The 25,692-nt window shown below is 41.9% G+C and overlaps 1 protein-coding gene across 1 annotated transcript; it reads left to right on the top strand.

Annotated features, from left to right (window-relative positions):
- ireb2 (iron-responsive element binding protein 2) lies at nt 1-22,791 on the top strand. Its single transcript, XM_029668722.1, has 22 exons — nt 1-105; nt 6,951-7,040; nt 7,262-7,427; nt 8,052-8,189; nt 8,389-8,619; nt 11,459-11,528; nt 11,732-11,915; nt 12,343-12,482; nt 14,168-14,339; nt 15,230-15,330; nt 15,469-15,585; nt 15,925-16,084; nt 16,194-16,329; nt 16,584-16,668; nt 16,926-17,082; nt 17,334-17,458; nt 17,577-17,681; nt 17,896-18,038; nt 18,250-18,397; nt 18,650-18,772; nt 20,135-20,320; nt 20,448-22,791. The coding sequence occupies exons 1-22, from the start codon at nt 81-83 to the stop codon at nt 20,556-20,558; spliced, it is 2,913 nt and encodes a 970-aa protein (XP_029524582.1). The 5' UTR covers nt 1-80; the 3' UTR covers nt 20,559-22,791.
- The last annotated feature ends 2,901 nt before the right edge of the window (nt 22,792-25,692 follow it).

Genomic DNA, 25,692 nt, shown 5'->3' with positions numbered 1-25,692 from the left:
TGGACATGTTTTGGGCGGAGTAAACCCTCTCGCTTCGACTCTTCCTCTCTGGTATAGCCTCTCCCGTTTCAGAAGTCATCATGGCGCTCACTTCCTCAGTCAAAGGTAAGAGTCGTCTAAAATAACATTGCCAAGCTATTATTTCAAATCAACACAGTTTGCAAAGCAGTTGACGACCATGTCAATTATTTTATTACGTAAAGCCTGAAATGGCTCACGTTTACTTGAGCTTCCTCACTGTCCAGGTAGCTTGTTATGCTAATGATACTTAGCTAGCTAACGTTAGCTGGCTAGTAACATTACTCCTTTAATCTTCACTTGCAGTCGCCCCACAAAGTCACGTTACCTAGCTAGCTATACATCCAATTATCTAACGGGGAATTGCACTACAGTAACGTTATTTATTGAATGTGTGGGCGAAAGTATTTCGCCAACGTTAACTAGCTATTAACTATAGCGTGCTAGTAACGTTAGCGTGTTTGTTCTATCAGGATGTAATACACAATTGGTATATACACAGGCTGAAACTAATGCTTCCAAAATCGTGTACATTTTTCTTACAAGCCAGAATGTTGAATAAAATTACATTTAAACGTACTCTACCGCTTGTACGTGCCCTTTGTCCTATAGCTGCTCGAAATTTGAGACAAAATATCCACAGGAAAGTATATTTTTTTACCTGACTTTTTAGAGAGCCGGGAGGTACAGTGGGGAGAACAAGTATTTGACACACTGCCGATTTTGCAGGTTTTCCTACTTACAAAGCATGTACATCAGAAACCTTTGTTTGCAATTACAGAGATCATACGTTTCCTGTAGTTCTTGACCAGGTTTGCACACACTGCAGCAGGGATTTTGGTCCCCTCCTCCATACAGACCTTCTCCAGATCCTTCAGGTTTCGGGGCTGTCGCTGGGCAATACGAACTTTCAGCTCCCTCCAAAGATTTTCCATTGGGTTCAGGTCTGGAGATTGGCTAGGCCACTCCAGGACCTTGAAATGCTTCTACGGGGCCACTCTTTAGTTGCCCTGGCTGTGTGTTTTGGGTCGTTCTCATGCTGGAAGACCCAGCCACGACCCATCTTCAATGCTCTTACTGAGGGAAGGAGGTTGTTGGCCAAGATCTCATGATACATGGCCCCATCCATCCTCCCCTCAATACGGTGCAGTCGTCCCCTTTGCAGAAAAGCATCCCCAAAGAATGATGTTTCCACCTCCATGCTTCACGGTTGGGATGGTGTTCTTGGGGTTGTACTCATCCTTCTTCCTCCAAACACGGCGAGTGGAGTTTAGACCAAAAAGCTCTATTTTTGTCTCAGACCACATGACCTTGTCTCATTCCTCCTCATCCAGATGGTCATGGGCAAACATCAGATGGGCCTAGACATGTGCTGGCTTGAGCAGGGGGACCTTGCGTGCGCTGCAGGATTTTAATCCATGATGGCGTAGTGTTACTAATGGTTTTCTTTGAGATTGTGGTCCCAGCTCTCTTCAGGTCATTGACCAGGTCCTGCCGTGTAGTTCTGGGCTGAACCCTCACCTTCCTCATGATCATTGATGCCTCACAGGGTGAGATCTTGCTTAGAGCCCCAGACCGAGGGTGATTGACCATCATCTTGAACTTCTTCCATTTTCTAATAATTGCGCCAACAGTTGTTGCCTTCTCACCAAGCTGCTTGCCTATTGTCCTGTAGCCTATCACAGCCTTGTGCAGGTCTACAATTTTATCCCTGATGTCCTTACACAGCTCTCTGGTGTTGGCCATTGTGGAGAGGTTGGAGTCTGTTTGATTGAGTGTGTGGACAGGTGTATTTTATACAGGTAACAAGTTCAAACGGGTGCAGTTAATACAGGTAATGAGTGGAGAACAGGAGGGCTTCTTAAAGAAAAACAGACAGGTCTGTGAGAGCCGGAATTCTTACCGGTTGGTAGGTGATCAAATACTTATGTCATGCAATAAAATGCAAATGCAAATTAATTACTTAAAAAATGTGATTTTCTGGATTTTTGTTTTAGATTCCGTCTCTCACAGTTGAAGTGTACCTATGATAAAAATGATAGACCTCTACATGCTTTGTAAGTAGGAAAACCTACAAAATCGTCAGTGTATCAAATACTTGTTCTCCCCACTGTATATGGTTCAGCACCGATTATAACGTTAAAGTGAGTTTTATATTGGATATTTGGTTTCCTCTAGTCAATAGCAATTGAACCAAGCATGACAATGGACAAGTTCACTTTGCATGGCCCTGTGTCAAAGGTGGGCGGATTTAGATCATTTTAGACCATTCCATTGGTCCTTAAAGGAAATGTTCACCCATTTTCAATGTTGTATTGTTTTTGTGCATCTCTGAGTGATGTTCTATCGATTTCCCTGGGTTATTTCGTGCTTGCATATGTATCTGAGTTATTGCCGTTCAAGCAGTCAGATCCGTCCGGTATGGGTTAATACTGTGATAAAGTCGCTCTCAGTAAACTGGAAGATAATAGAAATATGACTTTTAGATTGTGAAAACGTCTTATAATTTATGTCAGATTTCAATACTGGCCGATGTGATAACTCGGGAGAATGTATTTTCTCAAATGAGCCATTGATCATATTTTTGCGATATTCCTACCTTGAGAATTTTTTTAATTTAATGGAGGTTCTATCACATTTTTCCTTTTTGTCTGCCTCTAGTCCAGAGTGTATTGCATAGTGCCATTGCCAGATATATTATAGAATATATATATTATCGAATGAATGAATGTATAATGCAGCACCCAGCAGACTGTCGACAAATCGTGTTTACGTTATCGTGCTGCCCACGCGGTTGCTAAGCTAATCGTCACACAATCCCTTCTCAAAGTCATTAGCTGCGCTCGAATACTCATACTAACCATACTATTTGTGACGTGAATTGAATGTATATTGTATGCTTATTGGTTATAGTGTGGATATAGTTAGTATGTCAAAAGTTCCCGGATATCGTACTAAATTTGCCAAAATGTGAAGTATACAGAGGACACTGTGTCTGTACTTTAGGGCTCATAATGCAATTCTTCAGGAAATGGGCATGGCTACACATAATTTTCAGATTTGAAGAAAATTGCGGAAAGTATGCAGCCGAAGTACAACGAGATAGGATACAAATTCATAGCATTAACTAATTATGACAAATGTTGAGCAATGTAATAACTTTTCAAATAAATTACCTTATGTTGGCTGACAATTTGTTAGCTACAATGTCCTTACGAACCACATAGCATAGCATATTATTAAAGCAATATGTTAACTGGCTACCTAATGTTAGTTGGCTACTTATACATAAAACTTGCCAGTATATTAACCATCTAACGAACTACCCAACGTTTGTTCACTTGATTATAACCATCATTCTTAGCTTAGCGAAATGGTATAGTCGTTGTGCATTCTCAATGGACATTCGGGTGCTTTCGCTCTGGCTATCTACTCCGATTTCAGAGCACTCTCGTCTGAGTGTACAAGAGCGCATAATAATGAATTTACGAGTGCTCAACACCCGTTGAATATGGTCGGTGTAAGTAAACTTTGGCAAAAAAGCATAATTAATTTGTTGCCGGCAGAAGTCAGTCACCAACACTCTGTATTCAAGTTTTCATAACCGATTAATCTGCATTTTTGGACACTGATTATGGCCGATTACATTGCTCTCCACGAGGAGACTGCGTGGCAGGCTGACCACTTGTTACGCGAGTGCAGAAAGAAGCAGATGTAAGTTGCTAGCTATCATTAAACTTGTCTTATAAAAAAACAATAAACCATAATCACTAGTTAACTACGCATAACTGATGATATTACTAGTTTGTCTAGCTTGCATATAATCAATGCAGTGCCTGTTAATTTATCATTGAATCACAGCCTACTTCGCCAAACGGGCGATGATTTAACATAATCACTATTTAACTACACATGGTTGATGATATTACTAGTTTACCTAGCTTGTCCTGCGTTGCATATAATCGATGTGGCGCCTGTTAACTTCTTGGATATAGGGGGGCGCTATTTTAATTTTTGGATGAAAAAACGTTCCCGTTTTAAAAAATATATTTTGTCACGAAAAGATGCTTGACTATGCATATAATTTACATCTTTGGAAAGAAAACACTCTAACGTTTCCAAAACTGCAAAGATATTATCTGTGAGTGCCACAGAACTGATGTTACAGGCGAAACCCAGATAAAAATCCAATCAGGAAGTGCTGCATTTTTTTGAAACTGCCTCATGCCAATGACTCCTTATATGGCTGTGAAGGAGCTAGGAGTCAGCTTACGTTTTCCACGTTTTCCCCAAGGTGTCTGCAGCATTGTGACGTCTTTTTAGGCATTTCCATTGGGGAATGGCTGTAAGAGACCATATAGGGCGAGTGGATGCATGGTGTCTCCGGGAGAAAACCTTGCGTAAAATACTGAGGTAGCCATTTTTCCAATCGTTTCTTATGAGAAACCAACTGCCTCCACGGATATATTATCGAATACATATGTTAAAAACACCTTGAGGATGGATCCTAAACAACGTTTGCCGTGTTTCTGTCGATATTATGAAGCAAAGTTTGAAAAAAGTTCGGCGAAAGCATAAGAAGCTATTATCTGATGATAGCACAATGTTGACAAAGAGAGTAGCATATTTCAACCCTGCAGGCGCTACACAAAACGCAGAAATAAATTGGCACTCCAATATGTCCCATAAACATCACATTTGGTCCTTTTGTTCGATTTAATTCCGTCCATATATATGACGCGTTTGATCCAGAAAAAAACAGCTTCCAAAAAACGCAACGTCACTACAAAATATTTCAAAAGTTGCCTATAAACTTTGCCAAAATATTTCAAACTACTTTTGTAGTGCAACTTGAGGTATCTTTAAACGTTAATAATCAATCAAATTGTAGACGGGGCAATCTGTTTTCAATACAGGCAGAAGAAAAAAACACGCTCCTTTTCACGTCTTGCGCAACTCTCAACAGTGTTACGTAGTTCCTAGATGGCCTTCTTCTTCATTGCACAAATGAATAACCTCAACCAAAGACTGGTGACATCCAGTGGAAGCGGTAGGAACTGAAAACAGGTTCACTTGCCAATGACAACTCAGGGAACAGACAGAGGCAAAAAAAAAAAAAAAAAATCTGAACAGTTAGTCATCAGGGTTTTGCCTGCTACATAAGTTCTGTTATTCTCACATACATTATTCAAACAGTTTTAGAAACTTCAGAGTGTTTTCTATCCAAGCAGGAAGTTGAAATTGGGCACGTTATTTATCCAAAAGTGAAAATGTTGCCCCCTATACCTTAAGAAGTTAAGATTGATTGTTTTTTATAAGATCGGTTTAATGCTAGCTAGCACCTTACCATGGCTCCTTGCTGCACTCTCATAACAGGTACTCGTGGGGTGCAATGTAATAGGCCATAATCAGTGTCCAGAAATACCGATTGTTATGAAAACTTGAAATCGGCCCTAATTAATCGGCCATTCCGATTTAATCGGTCAACCTCTAGTATTGTGTGTACGCCATTGACAAAAAATCTAGATGTAATCCTTTTTCAATTCAGGCTGTAACACAACAAAATGTGGGAAAATTAAAGGGGTGTGAACTTACCGACGGGCATTGTAATAATAAAGCAATTCTCAGAGCTTTGAGAACTACGTAATGAAAAGCGTTATACAAATTAAATGTGTTATTATATACATCTAGTCTTTTGTATGATTAGCTAACTCCACACTAGCAACGGTGTTTATACTTTTGGCCTAATCTTTCGAAAACATTTGACATGAGGCTTGTGATGATAAGCAGAACACGTTACCTCCCTTTACTAAATAGGAGCATATTTGAGTTCCCTTCCTTGTGTCCCTCATTTCTTTTTACTCATGATCTTATGTGGTTGATTTACTGGTGACAGTAAGCATGTTGATTTTACAGTATGTTATGCAAGTCTTAACTGTTATTCAATTATTTGAGGCTTGTCATGCCCAGAAGGAAGAAATTAGTTGCCTTACACAGATGCACAATGGCAACAAGATGCTTGCATTTTTCTTACACTAATGTGGTGAAATTACAGCCATTGTTTTCAAACAGTAGCCACCTAGTCTTGGAAATCCCAGGCCTTGGTGCAGAGCATTCGTACATTTTGGGGGGCAACCCGTCTGTCTAGAGAGACTCGTAGGCACCTGTTTATCTAAATCTCAACACGTTCCTAGTGCTAGTAGGCTGGTTATGTCACAAACATTGGGACCACTTTGTGCTGTCCCCTACAGAGGCCTTCCTGACCACTTGTGATTTATCTTTCATTCTAGCCTTGGTTCAAAGGGCCAGGGACCAAGTGGAACAGAACACACAGACCTACATGACATTCCCCAGGCTTCTTTTTTTTTACAGGCAAAATTGAAGGGAAAGTTAAATGGCGCTGATTTAAAGCGAGTCAACCACTGAGAAGGGGGTGAAGGCTCTTCAAATGGCCCTCAAAGTTTACATAGGATGTACAGTGTAATTTTCGCTCCGATACAGAATATATCGGGGCGGCAGGTAGCCTAGTGGTTAGAGCGTTGGACTAGTAATCTGCAGGTTGCAAGATCAAATCCCCGAGCTGACAAGGTAACAATCTGCCGTTCTGCCCCTGAACAAGGCAGTTAACCACTGTTCCTCGGCCGTCATTGAAAATAAGAATTAGTTCTTAACTGACTTGCCTAGTTAAATAACAAAAAATCGTACGATTAATCGGTGCCGGGCTTATTTGGTCCTCCAATAATCAGTATCGGCGTTGAAAAATCATAATCGGTCGACCTCTAATACACACTCACTCACTCGTTGTGTGAGGCTGGAAGTAGTAGTAGCCTAGTTGAACTCATGCGGGGTGTAAATAATGAGTGTACGTGCTCTCCTCTAGGACGGGCAGTCTCTAGTGTCAGATTGATATGTGTTTCTCTTTCCCTATACAGGGGAGCATCCTTTTAACCACCTGATTGACACGCTGAAAGATGGCGACCGGAAGTATTTCAATCCACAGAAGCTGAATGATGCAAGATACGGTGAGTGTGGATTTGTCAGCTCCTGTGTTGAACAACAATAGGCTAAGGCTTGCACTTATGCGTCAAAAGACCAAACCAGAGTCTAATTATTTCTCAAAATGCAGCTTTTGTCATTATAGGGCCATGAGTTGAACTGTGGTCAACCAATAGAATGTAAATAAATGCCACATGCATGCCAAAGGTTTTTTGATAATGGTCTCTCATTCCTTTCCTTTCCATAGACAAGCTGCCTCTATCCATCCGTGTCCTCTTGGAGGCGGCCATACGCAAATGCGACGGCTTCTATGTGAAAGAAGAGGACGTCCACAACATTCTAGACTGGAGCGAGCAGCAGAATGTGGCAGAGGTGCCATTCCCTCCTGCCCGGGTCCTGCTGCAAGACTTCACGTGAGTGTCTTTTCCTACCTCCCCAACCTTGGATTATCCAGGTTAATCTCTTTGATATACAATATATTTCGCAAGAGAAACCTGGTCCAAGATACCAGCAGTGTCCCTGTGTCATAGCATACTCCCTGTCTATCCCTCCAAAGAAATGTAGAGTTGCAGCCATCCCCAGACCTTTTTGTTGGCTTCCTTTTTGTAGCGCCTGTAGGTGAAGTATATGGAGTCTCTAATATTTTGTAGTTCAGAGCTCACCACCGGTATCCTCAGTGTATTCATCTTGGGCAGTTGATCAAGTACACACAGTCTTGCTTGTTGTCTTAGGAATGAACAGTATTTTTCTGAAGAGACCTTGCTCAAGGTTATAGCAACATTGCAGCACTATCTGGTTACATGATCGAATCAAGATCTTGAGTACAATTAGTTAAACTAGCCTATTGCAAAGACTGTTCCACTAATTTCTATGGTTCCACCTCCTTAAAATCCCAATAGGCCTACATGTATTAAATCCTAGTGCGATCATCAATACTGCATCGCAGTGCTGTCGGTCACCAGTGTTGGTTTCCCTGTGTGTTATTGTTTGTTTTGTGGAGTAGTATGGTGGATTTGATTGTTGTTCCTTCCACACAGGGGCATCCCTGCCATGGTGGACCTGGCTGCCATGAGGGATGCAGTGACCAAACACGGAGTGGACCCCGGCCTGGTCAACCCTGTGTGCCCCACAGACCTCATTGTTGACCACTCGCTACAGATCGACCTCAACAAATGGTGGGCTTAAAGGGACTGTTTGCGTAAAGTTGCATATTTTACCTTATGATAGCTGGGAAACCCTCCTGAGGTTGATGGCTTCTTTATCTGAGTTGGATATCTTGATACTGTGCTATTTCTGAAATGAACCTTTGCTGTTTCTTAATTATCCTCAGAAATTATCCTGCTCTTTCTGAAATTATCCACCCTTTCTCTGCAGTGCCATACAGAACGCCCCCAACCCTGGTGGAGGGGATAGCCAGAGCCAGGGGCCTCCGTCTCGCCCCTCCCCCGACAGACCAACAACCAGAAGGGGGTCCCAGTGTGGAGGCGAGAGAGGCAGCTGCAGCAAAGGGGGCTGCAGTGACACCCCGGGAAGACCCGCCACTGCTGTCCAGCAGATTGAGAACACCCCTCTCCTATGCCCCTTCCATCTACAACCCGTCTCTGAGTAAGACACTATACATATTCATGAATTGCACATTGCATCAAGCCATTGTTAGGAATATTCTCTTGAAGACTGGGGTGTATTCATTACGCCAATTCTGTTGCAAAATATTTATTCTGTTGTAAAACCGTTTACTTCAAACGCTACTGAAATTCGTTTTGTTGTTAAAAGGAAGGTTTAGTTCAGTTGCGTCTCAAAAAAAAAAAAAACGGCTGGAAGGAAGGAACCCAGTGGACTTCACTCCACTTTAGAGCATGGAAGTATCGATCATTTATAGATTTTAAGTGAACTACAACTTCACATTGAAGTGTTTGGAGTAAACAGTTTGCTGCAGAACGTTTTGCAACAGAATCAGCGTAATAAATAAAGAAAATGAATACATCCCTGAATACTGACTGAACATTCTACTTAATGCTAATCAATTGGTGCATATGAAGATGTCATCAAAAGTGCCTTGGAGATTACTTGTATGAAGGAGACATAATTGGTAGGAATTATTTTTGTCATCATTGTGATGTCAGATTGACTTTAGATGCAGTTTAACATTAGCTAGCTAAGATTGAGGGGAGAGGATTGGAGCTAGCTAACGTTAGCATTGCTAGGGATTTTTGACAAACTTTAATGGCTAATGGCAATATGACCATGTCTAAAGTAAAATTGTCGACAACATACTGATGGCAAAGTTGTTTCCTACTAATTATTTGTCATTGTTTTGTTGAATATTTGTTATTTTTAAGTACCTGCAGGCAGGTATTTAACTTCTTGGCGCACCCATCCCGTTAGTGGATTCATTTTTGTCAACATCCGCTGAATTGCAGAGCGCCAAATTCAAATTAAATTACTAAAAATATTTAATTTTCATGAAATCACAAGTGCAATATAGCAAAACACAGCATAGCTTGTTAATCCACCTGGCGTGTCAGATTTCAAAAAAGCTTTTCGGCTAAAGCTATCCAAGCGTTTATGTTAGGACATCTCTCTCAGCAGACAAAACATTACAAACAGCTAGCAGCAAAGTAGATTGGTCACGAAAGTCAGAAAAGCGATAAAATTAATCGCTTACCTTTGATGATCTTCGGATGTTTGCACTCACGAGACTCCCAGTTACACAATAAATGTTCCTTTTGTTCCATAAAGATTATTTTTATATCCAAAATACCTCCATTTGTTTGGCGCGTTATGTTCAGAAATCCACAGGCTCGAGCGGTCACGACGGGGCAGTATCCGTAAATTTGTAGAAACATGTCAAACGTTTTTAATAAATAATCGATATTATTTCAACCGGACCGTAGCTTTTTCAATAGGAGAGAGAAAATGTCTGCTCACGCATGCAAAACTCTGCTGGCACCCAGCCATCCAATGACGCGATGTGATCTTTCTCGCTAATTTTTCAGAATAAAAGCCTGAAACTATGTCTAAAGACTGTTCACACCATGTGGAAGCCATAGGAAAAGGAATCTGGTTGATATCCCTTTAAGTGGAGGGAAGGCATGCAATGGAACAGAGAGATTTCAGGAAAAACAGCACTTCCAGGTTTTCGCCTGCAATATCAGTTCTGTTATACTCAGACAGTATTTTGACAGTTTTGGAAACGTTAGAGTGTTTTCTATCCTAATCTGACAATTATATGCATATTCTGGGCCTGAGAAATAGGCAGTTTCATTTGGGTACGTTTTTCATCCAAACACCAAAATACTGCCCACTACACTCAAGAGGTTAATAGATAAAGCAGATTGCGTTCTTCATTTCGCTTGTTGCATTATTTTTTAATTATGAAGCCATTCCCCCAAAGCAGCTGATTTAGTCACATGGCGTTTATTTGCGAAGAGCACACAGAGCAAGCGGAAGCTTTCGTGACGTGACGATCCACTGTTGTGCAGGTGATTAAGTTGCACTTAAAATTCACTACTACTGTTTTCCAGCTAAATATATTATAGGTATAAGTTTAACTATCTAAGATGTGCTAAATAAATGATCTCCAGCTCAGAGCTCCAACTATACTATGTAAGTGGCTAGCTTGCAAGATCAAGCTTCTTTGATGACCAATATGCAGAAACAGTTTGTGATATATTTAAAACATAAAATGTTCTATCTACACAGCATGTGCAACAATAGTAATCATATTACTTGTATTTTTTTAAACGATCAATTTATAAACTGCACATGAACCAAAAACCCAGTTGAAACTACCACAACTTTTTTTTTAAACATGCGGGAGACAGAGCGCATTCTGGAGAGAGCCTATAAAAAACAGAAAGGCAAACAATTCACACAATGAAACTATGAATACACACAAATTAACGGGAGACTGAGAGTGCATTCTGGAGAGAGACTTACTTACTAGTGCATCTTCGTCACACACCCCAGTTCCCTTCTTTTTGTGCCGACATTTTACATTTGAGATGTCATTTCTGAAAATACTAAGCTGTAGTGTAGACCACAACTAAATTATTTTAGCTAGGCCTACAACAGAAAATGCATGTGAAACGTTAACTTTCACTGCCTGCTAGACAAGTCAAAACAATTCTGCTGGCTTGCGCAGCAATTGAGCTGCATTATTTTATCTTTCGGATCCATGTGGGATACAGACCCGACCCAATTTGACTTCGATTCTCCCTCATTTCTGACATATTTTGGGTCGGTGGGGACGGGGACTACTGGGTCAAGTCGTTCTGGAGTTTCACACAACCAATTCCATTCGGAATCTGAGAAGGCCTCTAATTCGGGAATGCAGGTCCTGGCTCCTGCGTATTGGGTGGATTTATAGTGTAGCAAAGCCTACTCGGTACCCTGTATAGGAGAGAGGAAAGGTGCACATTGTCCTTGTCATTGTTTTCTGCAGACCTGAAACAGCTCTGAAAAACCAGGAGTTGGAGCTGATCCGAAACAAAGAACGGCTGCAGTTCTTTAAGGTAACTTTCTGTCTCTCTCTCTCGTTTCCGTCAAAGTCAATTCAATGTAAACAAGATACTTAGTTACAGAGACTCTGCAGCAGCTATTTCGAACTGAAACCAGCACATATAATCACACATTGTAACACGTCTGCAACTTATTTAGGCCCGTGTAGCGCACCAGTCTAACCTTTTTCTTACGTCTTTCTCCTTTTCCCCTGAAGTGGTGCTCCAAAGCGTTTAAGAATGTGAACGTGGTGCCCCCGGATGTGGGTGCAGTACACCAGCTAAACCTGGAGTACCTGTCTCAGGTGGTGCAGGAGAGCCAGGGCTTCATCTACCCAGACAGCGTGGTGGGCACAGACTCTCACACCACCATGATCAACGGTCTGGGCATCCTCGGCTGGGGTAAAGAACAACAATTTAAAGTTCTATCAATGTCCACACAGCTGCCAATACTGGCTGAAATCATTGGAATTTAAAAAAAGTTATGCATATGACTACAGTGCCCTGAAGGAGGGACATTTCGCAAGTGCTCAACCTCACAATAGCTGTGTGTTACACAGAGTATACGGACTGAAGTACCCATTAACCCCAATAAATACTAGATTAGCATCAAACATAAAAACATCAAAGAGAATAGATAAAAGAAAGGACTAAGAATTATGCTGAAACCACATTCATCAGGTCATAGGTTAATATCCAATGCTTTGGTGATGTTACAAAAACAAAAAGTTACAATGCTTTGGTGATGAAAGAAGATCGACGTGTGAATTATCCAATAGCTCTATAGCTTTAAGACGGTTTCCTGTCTCTTTCCCGCTCTCTGTCTCAGGTGTGGGAGGGATCGAGTCGGAGGCAGTGATGCTGGGCCAGCCCATCTCTCTGACCCTTCCCCAGGTGGTTGGCTGCAGGCTAGTAGGCTCCGTCAACATCCTGGCCACGTCCATCGATATTGTTCTGGGGATCACCAAGGTAGGCTACAGCTAAGAAATTAAACATACTGGTACACATCTGAGGGTAGCTCAGAAATGTTGAAACCATATTCAAAAGAAGCTTCCATACACAGCACTTGCAAAGTATCATTTTTTATTGATTGCTAGCGTTTAACTTCTCTGGGATATGTGGGACGCTCGCCAACAGCCAGTGAAATTGCAGGTCGCCAAATTCAAACAGAAATCTCATAATTAAAATTCCTCAAACATACGAGTATTATACACCATTTTAAAGATAAACTTCTTGTTAATCCAGCCACAGTGTCTGATTTCAAAAATACTTTATGGCGAAAGCACACCTTGCGATTATGTTAGGTCAGCGCCTAGCCACAGAACCATACAGCCATTTTCCAAAGAAGGAGAGGTGTCACAAAAGACAAAAATAGCGTTAAAATTCATCACTAACCTTTGATGAGCTTCACCGGATGGCACTCCCAGGACTCCATGTTAGACAATATATGTGTGTTTTGTTCGATAAAGTTGAATCTTTATGTCCAAAAACCTCATTTGAAATTGGTGCGTTATGTTCAGAAATGCATTGTCTCAAACAAACATCCGGTGAAAGTGCAGAGCCACATCAAATTACAGAAATACTCATCATAAACATTGATCTAAGATACAAGTGTTATACATACGATTATAGATAAACTTCTCCTTAATGCAACTGCTGTGTCAGATTTCAAAAAAACGTTACGGTAAAAGCACACCATGCAATTATGCTAGGTCAGCGCCTAGTCACAGAAAAACATACAGCCATTTTTCAACCAAGGAGAGGTGTCACAAAACTCAGAAATAGCATTATAAATATTCACTTACCTTTGATGATCTTCATCGGAATGCACTCCCAGGAATCCCAGTTCCACAATAAATGTTTGTTTTGATCGATAAAGTTCATAATTTATGTCCAAATACCTCCTTTTTGTTCGTGTTTAGTTCACAAATCCAAACTCACAAGGCGCAGGCACTTAGTCCAGACAAAGTCAAAACAGTTCCATTACAGTTCGAAGAAACATGTCAAACGATGTATATAATCAATCTTTAGGATGTTTTTATCATAAATCTTCAATAATATTCCAACCGGACAATTCCTTTGTCTTTAGAAATGAAAGGGAACGCAGCTCGCTCTCACGGCCACGCGCGACTTAGCTCATGGCATTCTGCCAGACCCCTCATTGAAACGGCTCTTATTCGCTCCCCCTTCATAGTGGACTCCTAAAACAAGGTTCTAAAGACTGTTGACATCTAGTGGAAGCCTTATGAAGTGCAATATGACCCCATAGACACTATATTGGATAGGCAATGACTTGAAAAACTACAAACCTCAGATTTCCCACTTCCTGGTTGGATTTTTTTCTCAGGTTTTTGCCTGCCATATGAGTTCTGTTGTACACAGACATCATTCAAACAGTTTTAGAAACTTCAGTGTTTTCTATCCAAATCTATTAATTATATGCATATTCTAGCTTCTGGGCCTGAGTAGCAGGCAGTTTACTCTGGGCACCTTATTCATCCAAGCTACTCAATACTTCCCCCCAGTCCCAAAGAAGTTAAGCTACATGTCGTTGAACCTCCTTTAGGTCTTTTTAATTTCCTTTGTATTATCTATATTGTCATTGATGTTTTAAATGCTCTGCCAAGCTTGATTCAATGTGTTCTCCATCTCAGCACCTTCGTCAGGCGGGCATAGCTGGGAAGTTTGTGGAGTTTTTTGGTCCCGGCATGTCCCAGCTGTCTGTCCCAGACAGGACCACCATCGCCAACATGTGTCCCGAATACAATGCCACCGTCAGCTTCTTCCCTGTCGACCATGTCACACTCAAACACTTGAAGCAAACAAGTAAGACAGGAAGCTGTCACTAGCCTGTTTCCAGGTCTGTTTGTGCTGTCTTGCCAACTTATCTGGTCATTAGCATAACAATTACCATAGGAGATGGTAAGACAGCACATGCTGTGAAAATTGACCATAAGAATTGGCAAGAGCTGGGACCAGGCTAGATTGTCACTTCTGAGGCTGGGATGTATGTCCGGTGTTATTTTGAGATTTATGTGCATGCTATTTAGAACATGCTGTTATAAAGAAACATGTTATTGCAACCTCTTTGCAATAAGGAATTGAGTCCAAAAGCTCATGAGAAGTTTCAAGTGTTTATTACCAAGGATGCCGTCAGCTGAGTGCATACATTTATAATCTTCCCTCCTTTTGGTCACCACCTTGTAGGTGTCACCTCCCCAGCCATACATTTTATGACCCCAATGAGTTTCCCTCATCTCCCCTGTGGAATGTCCATTGTCCTCTCTTTGTTTAGCTATATGTCAGAATCACAACCTGTCATTGTCCTGGGCCTGACCATGCTTTCTGATCCTAGGCAATTTCCTCTTATCAGATTAGGTCAACCTTTACAAATTATCATACACAGTTTCATGGCCTAAACTCCATTTAATACTCACAGTAATCATTCACGAAACAGGATACAAACAAACTACAGTTTAACTTGAAACATGTTACATTTTAACAGAATCCATCAATGCTAAGAGAAGCTGTATTAATTGTTTTTCGCTCAGCAATGTTAATGTTAACTTAAACAAACCCAAATTCGGTCAACAGACTACTTTCTTGGTTTCCATAAGGTGGGGTAAATTTGGCATTTGGGTGAATTATCTCTTGATTTTTAAATGTTGCATATGTGGCATGTAATGTTAAAACTTGATGTTTTCCTTTGCTCTCAGACTTTACTGAGGAGAAACTTGAATTATTGGAGGCTTATCTGAAGGCTGTGAAACTCTTCAGGAGCTACGAGGACTCGTCAGAAGACCCACAATATTCTGAGGTATTCTTTGTCTTTTCAGATATTAGTGGCCAATAAGTAGAGGAAGCTATGGCGGAATATTGGTCCATATTACGAAGTGCATCGTTTTTCTGTTTCACAATCAGAGGCACAGTTATGTTGTCTCTGTTTTCTCTAAAGGTGATTGAGATCAACCTGAGCTCCATGGTGCCCCATGTGAGTGGGCCAAAAAGGCCCCAGGACAGGGTGGCTGTCAGCAGCATGAAGGAGGACTTCCAGAGCTGTCTCAACGAGAAGGTAACATATCAGTCAGACGCCTTAGGTCAACAAAGTAGAGAACTAATACTAATACTTGAGATCATCACACAATTGGCCTATTCATATTTTAGTTTGCATAGCAACAGAAAAGTAAAACTGCCCATTGAGGGGAAATGTCCTAGCTTTTTGTTGGTTCATCTCAAACGAATCAATCATGTGACCCTTGTTCACTACAACTTTATATGAGTGATAAATACTTTTGTTAGAATGACCTGTTTTTTTCTGTTACGTAGAAAGGGGTGAGATCCCTGCCACATCTTCTGGCTGTAAAATATTGAAAGTATGGATTAGTTAATTAAATTGTGTTTCTCTTTCCAGGTGGGTTTCAAAGGGTTCCATATCTCCAAGGAGAAGCAGGAGAGCTTGGTGCCTTTCCTCCACGGCGGTCAGGAGTACGAGTTGGCCCACGGCTCTGTGGTCATCGCAGCCGTCATCAGCTGCACCAACAACTGCAACCCCTCCGTCATGTTGACCGCAGGTGAGAGACACTGGAGGAACACGGTACTATATTCTCAGGTTTTCCTGAAATCCCAATTGGACTGTCAGGAATTTTGCCAATGCAACTGGTATCGCCTTTTGATTGACAGGTTTGCTGGCCAAGAAAGCGGTGGAGGCGGGCCTTATCGTCAAGCCTTACATCCGCACCAGCCTGGCTCCTGGCAGTGGCATGGTCACCCACTACCTCAACACCAGTGGAGTACTGCCTTACCTCAGCCAGCTAGGGTGAGGACACGCACGTCACGGACAGGATCTGAACCCAGGTCTCCTACAGGAGAAACCAATGTCTTGACCGTTAGACCAAGAGACTCTTGGGCCAAGGGCTGACACAGGTTTTAAAGTCACAGGCAGGGCTACCTCATCACGAGACCATGAGCAACTATGTACCCGACTCATGTCCGGCACACACCCACATCACTTGATTATGCATAATTGGCAGGAGTAGAATATTAGATAATTGTTCCTCATATCTGACTCAGGTTTGAAGTGATAGGCTATGGATGTGCCACCTGCGTTGGAAACACTGCACCTTTACCGGAGACCGTCTCTGAAGCTATCAAAGAGGTACTTGAACAAACTCTGTCTTAACTTGGTTACTATTCACTGCAGAGCTGGGAATGAATAAGACTGTATTCCAGAATGAAGTATTTAGGAGATATTATCCATTCCAGTGTTAATTTGATCCTTGAAAAAAATTAAATACACTTGGCTGCCTCCTTTAACGCACTCTGTCATCAAATATTTTGACCAAATGGGTGACTAGAGAGAGTGACGGAGAGATTTTATAGGAAGGTCTAACCTTCCTCGTGCGCCTGCTGTAGGGGGACTTGGTGGCCTGCGGAGTGCTATCTGGGAACAGACACTTTGAGGGACGCCTATGTGACTGTGTCAGGGCCAACTATCTGGCCTCTCCACCCCTAGTAGTGGCGTACGCCATCGCCGGCACCGTCAGCATCAACTTCGAGAAAGAGCCTCTGGGTAAGTGAACAACATCACGTTTCAAACCTCAAAACCACATTTTGAGGTTTGTTTGACACTTTATTGTAATAATCTGTCTCCTGTCTTCTATACTTTTTGATACCATTGATGAACTACCGTTCACTTGCTGTGTGATGGTCCAAAAACGTTATCTGGGGGGGTCAATTTGTTCCCCCTGGGGGAGACCCCAATGGAAGGTTAAAACATAATGTGTTAGCATGTTTGTTAGAACCCTTGTCCCTCTGGTGTAGGTGTGACCTCTGAGGGGAAGGAGGTGTACCTGCGGGATGTGTGGCCCACCAGGGAGGAGGTGCAGCAGATAGAGCAGGACAAGGTCATCTCTTCCATCTTCACAGAGCTCCGTGCCAGAAGGGAGGTGAGGGGTCCTTTTTGTTTAGGGTTGGCTCCCTCTCTTGAGTCATTTTTTCCCTCAACCTATTCAAGTTTCATTATGGTGCAGTCATTACGGTGTGCTGTTTGTCACTCTGTTACAGAAAGGGAACACGTTTTGGAATAACCTTGAATGTCCAGAGTCTGTGGTTTTCCCATGGGATCCCAAATCCACATATATCCGCTCTCCTTCCTTCTTCAACAAACTTGTGAGTCTTATTTTTTTGTGTGGAAAATTACAAAGTACAACAATAATAAACACTTTTAAGAGAGATAATTTAAGAAACTCAGAAGTAGATATATTTCATATATTCAAAGCGTAATGGATAGTTTGTGAAACATATTAGCATCAGGTTAAGCTGAATTCATATTTCAGAACTACTCTGGGCCCTGGTTCTATATGACCTCTCCCCTCTCTCCCAGTGTAAAGAGGTCCAGCCGCCCCAGTCTATAGAGAACGCCCATGCCCTACTGTTCCTGGGAGACAAGGTGACCACCGACCACATCTCCCCTGCCGGGAGCATCGCCAGGGTCAGTGCTGCTGCCAAGTACCTGCTGAGCAAACGGTGAGCATCCTATAATTTATGTACGCAGACTGCTGCAGCAGGGGCTGGGTTGTTCAAATTCTTCACCTCCATGTAATTGATTTATTTATGTCGTATGCAAAGTGCTACTTTAGCATTTTACCAGGGTCAGGAGCAAATGTTTTGGTAAACTCTCAGTGGAACTCAGGAGGAAAGCAGTTTGACCTTTAAACTCTGGATTTCTCACTCTCAGCCTTACACCACGAGAGTTCAATTCGTACGGCGCCCGGAGGGGAAATGACGCGGTGATGACCCGAGGGACATTTGCCAGCATCAAACTCCAGAACCGGTTAATCGGCAAACCGGGCCCCAAGACCGTGCACATTCCATCAGGCCAGACTGTAAGTGAGAGAGAGGGTCAAGTCTAGAAACGGTGCACTTGAACTGTGCTCTTCATTCAGCTCTGTACGGAAGGGAATAGGTATCTCCCTATTGCTCATGATTTGATAACCCAAGCAAACGCTTGGATAACCCAAGCAAACGTAAAATACCTTATTACAAATAACATGAGATTCATCTTTGCAGTAAATGGAGAGTGGATAATATACATGATTTCGGCCAAGTTGTTTAACAGTGTGTTTTTGTGCTGTTAGCTGGACGTGTTTGAGGCAGTAGAGCGCTACCAGAGAGACGGGATTCCCCTCATCATCCTGGCAGGGAAGCAGTACGGCTCAGGAAACTCTCGGGACTGGGCGGCCAAAGGACCCTACCTACTGGTAAAGGCTACATTCCACACCCAAGAGCCTCAAGCACTGGTCACATGCCAATAAAACTGGCTTCTGGGTGGAGCTTGTTCTTTAACACTTTTTTAAACACTCTTTAACACTTGAAGTGTTGCAAGATTTTTCTATATATAAAGATTTTTTTAAATAACTAGATGCAGTACAACCAAGGTGAGGGCGTTTGACGGGATGTTGGCTGCAGATCTGGTTCTGTACTGTGGCTGGCAACATGTGCTCTTAAAGGATGGCCCCCTATCTCTTAAAGGCCCTAGGATCCATGTGTACAGGGATGATCAGCCAGTTACTGGGACGACAACCTAACTTGGGATGAGGGAAGGTTTTAGCAGGTGGAATATTGGAAGAATCTTTAGAGGTTTACTTAGTCGCAGCTACAGTATGCCTAATTGCATATCATGGCACAGCTACACTACATGACCAAAAGTGGACACCTACTCGTCTAACATCTTATTCCAAAATCATGGGCATTAATATGGAGTTGGCCTCCCCTTTGCTGCTATAACAGCCTCCACTCTTCTGGGAAGGCTTTCCACTAGATGTTGGAACATTGCTGCGGGGACTTGCTTTCATTCAGCCACAAGCATTAGTTTGAGCTCAAATGTTTGGTGATTAGGCCTGGCTCGCAGTCGGCATGCCAATTTATTCCAAAAGTGTTCCGTGGGGTTGAGTTCAGGGGTCTGTTTAGGCCAGTCAAGTTCTTTCACACCGATCTCGACAAGCCTTTTCTGTATGTAGCTCACTTTGTGCACGTGGGCATTGTTGCCTAGTGGTTAGAATGTTGGTCCAGTAACTGAAAGGTTGCTGGATCGAATCCCCAAGCTGACAAGTTAAAAATCTGTCGTTCTGCCCCCGAGTTAAGCAGTTAACCCACTGTTCCCCGGGCGCCGAAGATGTTGATTATGACAGCCCCCCGCACCGCTCTGATTCAGAAGGGTTGGGTTAAATGCAAAAGACTCATTTCAGTTGAATGCATTTAGTTGTACAATTGACTGGGTATCCCCCTTTCCCTTCCCTTTCCCATTGTCATGCAAAAACAGGAAAGAGCGGTCCCTAAACTGTTGCCACGAGGTTGGAAGCAGATAATCGTCTAGAATGTCATTGCATGCTGTAGCGTTAAGATATCCCTTCACTGGAACTAAGGGTCTTAGCCCAAACCGTAAAAACAGCCCCAGACCATTTTTTCTTCTCCAACAAATGTTACAGTTCGTATGTACACAATGAAATTCTAAATAAGTCAAATATTCCTTGGGAAATTTCATTAAATTGTATATGTGCCTTTTTTCTCCATGGGATACAGATCCCATGGGTCTCTTATTCTGTGTGTTCTGTGGTTGGCAGGGTGTGCGAGCTGTCATAGCAGAAAGCTTTGAGAAGATGCACAAGAACCACCTGGTGGGCATGGGCATCGCGCCCCTCCAGTTCTTGCCAGGCCAGAGTGCCGATTCGCTAGAGCTCTGCGGGAAGGAGAAGTTCACTATCACTCTACCAGAGGACCTGTCCCCAAAGCAAATGCTGACTGTCAAAGTATGGCATCCAATCAAATGTTACCTTTTTATAACTCAAATTTCCCATCCCCAGTTAAAATGTCTCACAATCTTTGTCCGTGGCACTGTCTCTTCATTGACCTACATTTTCCCTTTTTTCTCTCTAGACTAGCTCTGGAAAGACCTTCAGTGTGACGACTCTGTTTGACAACGAGATGGATGTGGCCTTTTACCGGCAAGGCGGGCTGCTGCGATACGTGGCTCGGACCATGCTCTAGACTAGATAATTTTATCTTAACTCCGCTTTAACCCCAAGGACTGATTTTCTTTCTGTGCTTATATATGGGGTTAGTCATGCTCCAACCATCTAGTTGAATGTGTGGAAATGGGCCTACTAAACTAGCTTGCTCAAGTAGGGAAGACACAGAAGCTAATTCACAGAGATTATGTACCCTCCCCTGCCCACAGACAAATGCCTCCCAGGTCTAAACCGAACCTGTGCTGTTTTGAACTGCTTGTGACCAGTCCAGTCTGTTCCACTTCAGACTAGCTCAGACCAGCCCAACAGCTCAGTCCTCTTTGACGATATCAATCTGCTTCAGAATTTAGACCGACACAATCCACTTTGGAACAGATTGATATTTAACGGCTGAGCATGCCCCATTCAGAACAACTAGCTCCAGCAGGGTGCCTGTTCTATAGGGTGGAACATTCCGAACGTTGCAGTGTAGAAGCCCAATGTAAAGAATGGGCATAACCTGATAAAGTAATTGATTTTTATCTGTGTCAGTCGGAAAGTTTCATCTCGTTTGAACAGGTATCTGCACTTTTTATCAGCGCTTGAGCTTTCTAACCACATCAATCAAGTTCAATTCTGAAACCAGATCGATCTGCTTTAGCCGACCAGATGAGACCTTGTGCCCAATTGCAACCCAACTCTTTCCCTCTACTCTGATGCGTATGTAGATCTGGACAGATTGGATTGCTGTAAGCAACAGGGAGAATATTCTACTTTGCCTACATAATGTAATCTTTTAAGATTTTGATTTGGAATCGTGCACCAGTCTCGGCTGTGCATATCTCCTGCAGACTCGTCCATCCTTTACAACAGAGTATTTCCAGGGATGTCCTCTTTTGCACTTATGGTCAGAATGAGAATGTGGAGGAAACAGTTGTTATTTGCTCTCCATGTCTGCACAGCTTCATTGTCTACTGGTTGAACTGATTATCTGACAACTGGGTTAGTTTCCACACCCAAATACTATCGATTTCACTGGTGCTGAGGCAGAGGTGTCAAAATGTCCTTCGCTTTGGTGCTTCTAATGACAATTTGCGAGGTCCTCTGTAAGATGCATACAATCTAGAACTGTGTATCTCTACATATGGCTCTGATAGTCTAGTTTGATCTACAATATCTCATTACATGTTGCTTGTCAGGTACCGGTATTTAAGGTTTACAAAGTAGCGGGCAACCATTGTTCGTGTGTTGGTATAATACCACTGTGGTTGGACATTTTGCATGTTAAGGCTGTCTGTGTGACAATGTTGCCTCAGTTGGCTTACTCAGATAATGGCACTATATGAAACTTTATTCATACAATATAATTGAGACTTCTGGAATGTGGATTTGAACATTAGCTTTTAAACAAATGTGGTCATTGAGATCGTCAAGTATTTATTGTCATACTAAATTCAAACAGTTGACTGTCTGGTGCTGTTTGAAAACCCAACATATTTTTTTATTTTTTACTTTCCAAGAGTGAACAATGCCGTTGTGTTGCCATGACACATTTCCAAAGCAAGTTTAAGCAGAGAACAGAGTTTCCTGACCTGTAATGTTATTCGTTTTGAGGGTGCATACACACACGTTGATGTCTTTGGTTGTCAAACTACAGAGCTTCAATTAGCCTGATTTGGGCTTATTGGTTTCCTGTGTTTTGTTGTGTTTTGATTGGGTACTTGAGTCCTGGCCGCTGGTCTGATCAAGATGGTGCAACACTGAAGAATTTTCAGAATCAGGTAGAAATGTCTAGTGTAGATACGATTTAATTGTCACGTAGAACATGTAATCAAGTCAACTGTGTTCATTTCTATCTGCAATGTAATTCTGAGTATTTCACCTCACTGAGTATACCCCAGTTTTATCTTAATGCAGTTTCCCTTGAATGTGTGATCCGTTCTATTGGCTTGACTTCAAAGGTATGCGTCTCACTGACCGCTTTGGGGATTTTAGTTTTTTTCCCTGAGAGTACAAGCACACGGTAATTTAGTAAATTTTAATTAATGGATGACGTATGTGATGTTATTATTTGTGTGTAGCTGTTGTTGGGGTACTGCTTCATTTTTCATTTTCACAAAAAAATTACCATATGCAAACAAAGCAAGTGCAACATTGCACATAACAATAAGTACCTGGTTAATGCAGAGAAGTGGTAAAAAAAAAAAAATAAGTACCGAATACTGAATTATAACAGATATTGTATATAGTTTTTAATAAATGATTAAATGAAAGTTTTGTTGAATGTTTTACTGTAAAGAAACTACAAAAAAACATCTCTATTTGGATGCTGGCCTCAAATCAGTGCTGGCATTATTGTTCCAGCACATCACCCGAAAGTCCAAGACAGACCTTTTTCACACTGCTTTGTTCTTAGTCCTGGGCTATCTTACCCCCAGGCTAGACTGGCTCATTGTTTTGCTTAGCAATGACCAAGAAGGGTAAAGAAGCTTCAGAATTTTGGAAAACCCATTCACTTACATGTTTGCTTGAAATTAACATGCTACATTTGTAGGTTTAAATGCTATCTTAACTGGCTGTAAAATAGATCCTTTACTACAGCACTACTAATATCCAACTTCGACTTGAAGAATGTCTGTTCTTTGCTAGGAGATACCGACCCTGCCGTTATGCTTGTTTACACTGAGCTGCACTGTCGGGATGCGATCCATTACATTCTATCCACCACATTTTCGAACGTTTCTATGGACACAGCCAATCAACAGAAGTGATGAATTCGACTTCTGTTTACTTTCTTATTGCAGCGCAACGGTGGCAAACTTGCCGGAGTAAATTATTTGAGTGTCAATTTATAGAGAATAAAAGTCAAATAAACAAGTTTGTGTGTATGTGTGTGTGTGTATATATATATATATATATATATATATAAAAACAACGTCGCTGAACCAGACAGGACTGGCAAAAAGTGCTCTTCACTGACGAGTCACGGTTTTGTCTCACCGGGGATGAAGGTTGGATTTGCGTTTATTGTCGAAGGAATGAGCGTTACACCGAGGCATGTACTCTGGAGCGGGATTGAGGTGGAGGGTCTGTCATGGTCGGGGGCGGTGTGTCACAGCATCATTGGACTGTGCCTGTAATGACAACAAGCTATCTCAACGCTGTGCGTTACAGGGAAGACAGACATCCTCCTTCCTCATGTGGTACCGTTCCTGCAGGCTAATCCTGACATGACCCTGCAAAACAGGAATGTCAGTGTTCTGCCATGGCCAGTGAAGAGCCCGGATCTCAATCCCATTGAGCACGTCTTGGTCCTATTGGATCGGAGGGTGAGGGCTTGGGCCATTCCACACGGAAATGTCTGGGAACATATATATATATATTACAGTTGAAGTCGGAAGTTTACATACACTTAGGTTGGAATCATTAAAACTCGTTTTTCAACCACTCCACACATTTCTTGTTAACAAACTATAGTTTTGGTAAGTCGGTTAGGACATCTACTTGGTGCATGACAAAAGTGATTTTTCCAACAATTGTTTACAGACAGATTATTTCACTTAAAATTCACTATCACAAGTTCAGTGGGTCAGAAGTTTACAAACACCAAGTTAACTGTGCCTTTAAACGGCTTGGAACATTTCAGAAAATTATGTCATGGCTTTAGAAGCTTCTGATAGGCTAATTGCCATACTTTGAGTCAATTGGAGGTGTACCTGTGGATGTATTTCAAGGCCTACCTTCAAACTCAGTGCCTCTTTGCTTGACATCATGGGAAAATCAAAAGAAATCGGCCAATTTATTTTGTAGACCTCCACAAAGGTCTGGTTCATCCAGCAATTTCCAAACGCCCGAAGGTACCACGTTCATCTGTACAAACAGTAGTACGCAAGTATAAACACCATGGGACCATTCAGGCATCATACCGCTCAAGAAGGAGACGTGTTCTGTCTCCTAGAGATGAATGCACTTTGGTGCGAAAAGTGAAAATCAATCCCAGAACAACAGCAAAGGACCTTGCGAAGATGCTGGAGGAAACAGGTACAAAGGTATCTATATCCACAATAAAACGAGTCCTATATCGATGTAACCTGAAAGGCCGATGTAGAAGCCACTGCTCCAAAACCGCCATAAAAAAGCCTCTGGTCTGATGAAACAAAATAGAACTGTTTGGCCATAATGACCATCGTTATGTTTGGAAGATGAAGGGGGCTTGCAAGCTGAAGACCACCATCCAAACCGTGAAGCACGGGGGTGGCAGCATCATGTTGTGGGGGTGCTTTGCTGCAGGAAGGACTGGTGCACTTCACAAAACGGATGGCAACATGAGGCAGGAAAATTATGTGGATATATTGAAGCAACATCTCAAGACATCAGTCAGGAAATTAAAGCTTAGTCGCAAATGGGTCTTCCAAATGGACAATGACCCCAAGCATACTTCCAAAGTTGTGGCAAAATGGCTTAATAAGGACAACAAAGTCAAGGTTTTGAAGTTGCCATCACAAAGCCCTGACTTCAATCCTATATAAAATTTGTCGGCAGAACTGAAAAAGCATGTGCGAGCAAGGAGGCCTACAAACCTGACTCAGTTACACCAGCTCTGTCAGGAGCAATGGGCCAAAATTCACCCATCTTATTGTGGGAAGCTTGTGGAAGACTACCGGAAATGTTTGACCCAAGTTAAACAATTTAAAGGTAATGCTACCAAATACTAATTGAGAGTATGTAAACTTCTGACCCACTGGGAATGTGATGAAAGAAATAAAAGCTGAAATAAAAATGAAAAATGTGAAATGTCAGAATAATAGTAGAATGATTTATTTCAGTTTTTATTTCTTTCATCACATTCCCAGTGGGTCAGAAGTTTACATAAACTCAATTAGTATTTGGTAGCATTGCTTTTAAAGAGTCCAAGGCTGGGTTTGGTCCCCAGCGGGTCGGCCTGGCTCCCAAGCAGTGATGGAAAAATCCCAATTGTAATACTTGAGTTAAAATAAATATACCTTATTAAAAAATGACTCAAGTGAAAGTCATAGAGTAAAAAAGTCTAAAAACATTTGGTTTTAAATATACATATAAAAAGTATAAAAAGTAAATGTAACGCCAAAAACATACTTTAGTATCAAAAGTAAAAGTTTTAATAATTTAAAATCCCTTATTTTAAGCAAACCAGA

The sequence above is a fragment of the Oncorhynchus nerka genome, linkage group LG9a (genome assembly GCF_034236695.1).
Source record: "Oncorhynchus nerka isolate Pitt River linkage group LG9a, Oner_Uvic_2.0, whole genome shotgun sequence".
NCBI lineage: Eukaryota > Metazoa > Chordata > Actinopteri > Salmoniformes > Salmonidae > Oncorhynchus > Oncorhynchus nerka.
The sequence above is the reverse complement of the archived record's forward strand: the minus strand, read 5'-3'. Positions and strand labels throughout refer to the sequence as shown.

Excerpts from the sequence above, each read along its gene's own strand:
- ireb2 (XM_029668722.1), top strand. The coding sequence starts at position 81 with ATGGCGCTCACTTCCTCAGTCAAAG. Across the intron at positions 7,428-8,051 it reads GTCCTGCTGCAAGACTTCAC|GGGCATCCCTGCCATGGTGG; the intron begins GTGAGTGTCTTT and ends CCTTCCACACAG. Across the intron at positions 8,620-11,458 it reads CATCTACAACCCGTCTCTGA|ACCTGAAACAGCTCTGAAAA; the intron begins GTAAGACACTAT and ends TGTTTTCTGCAG.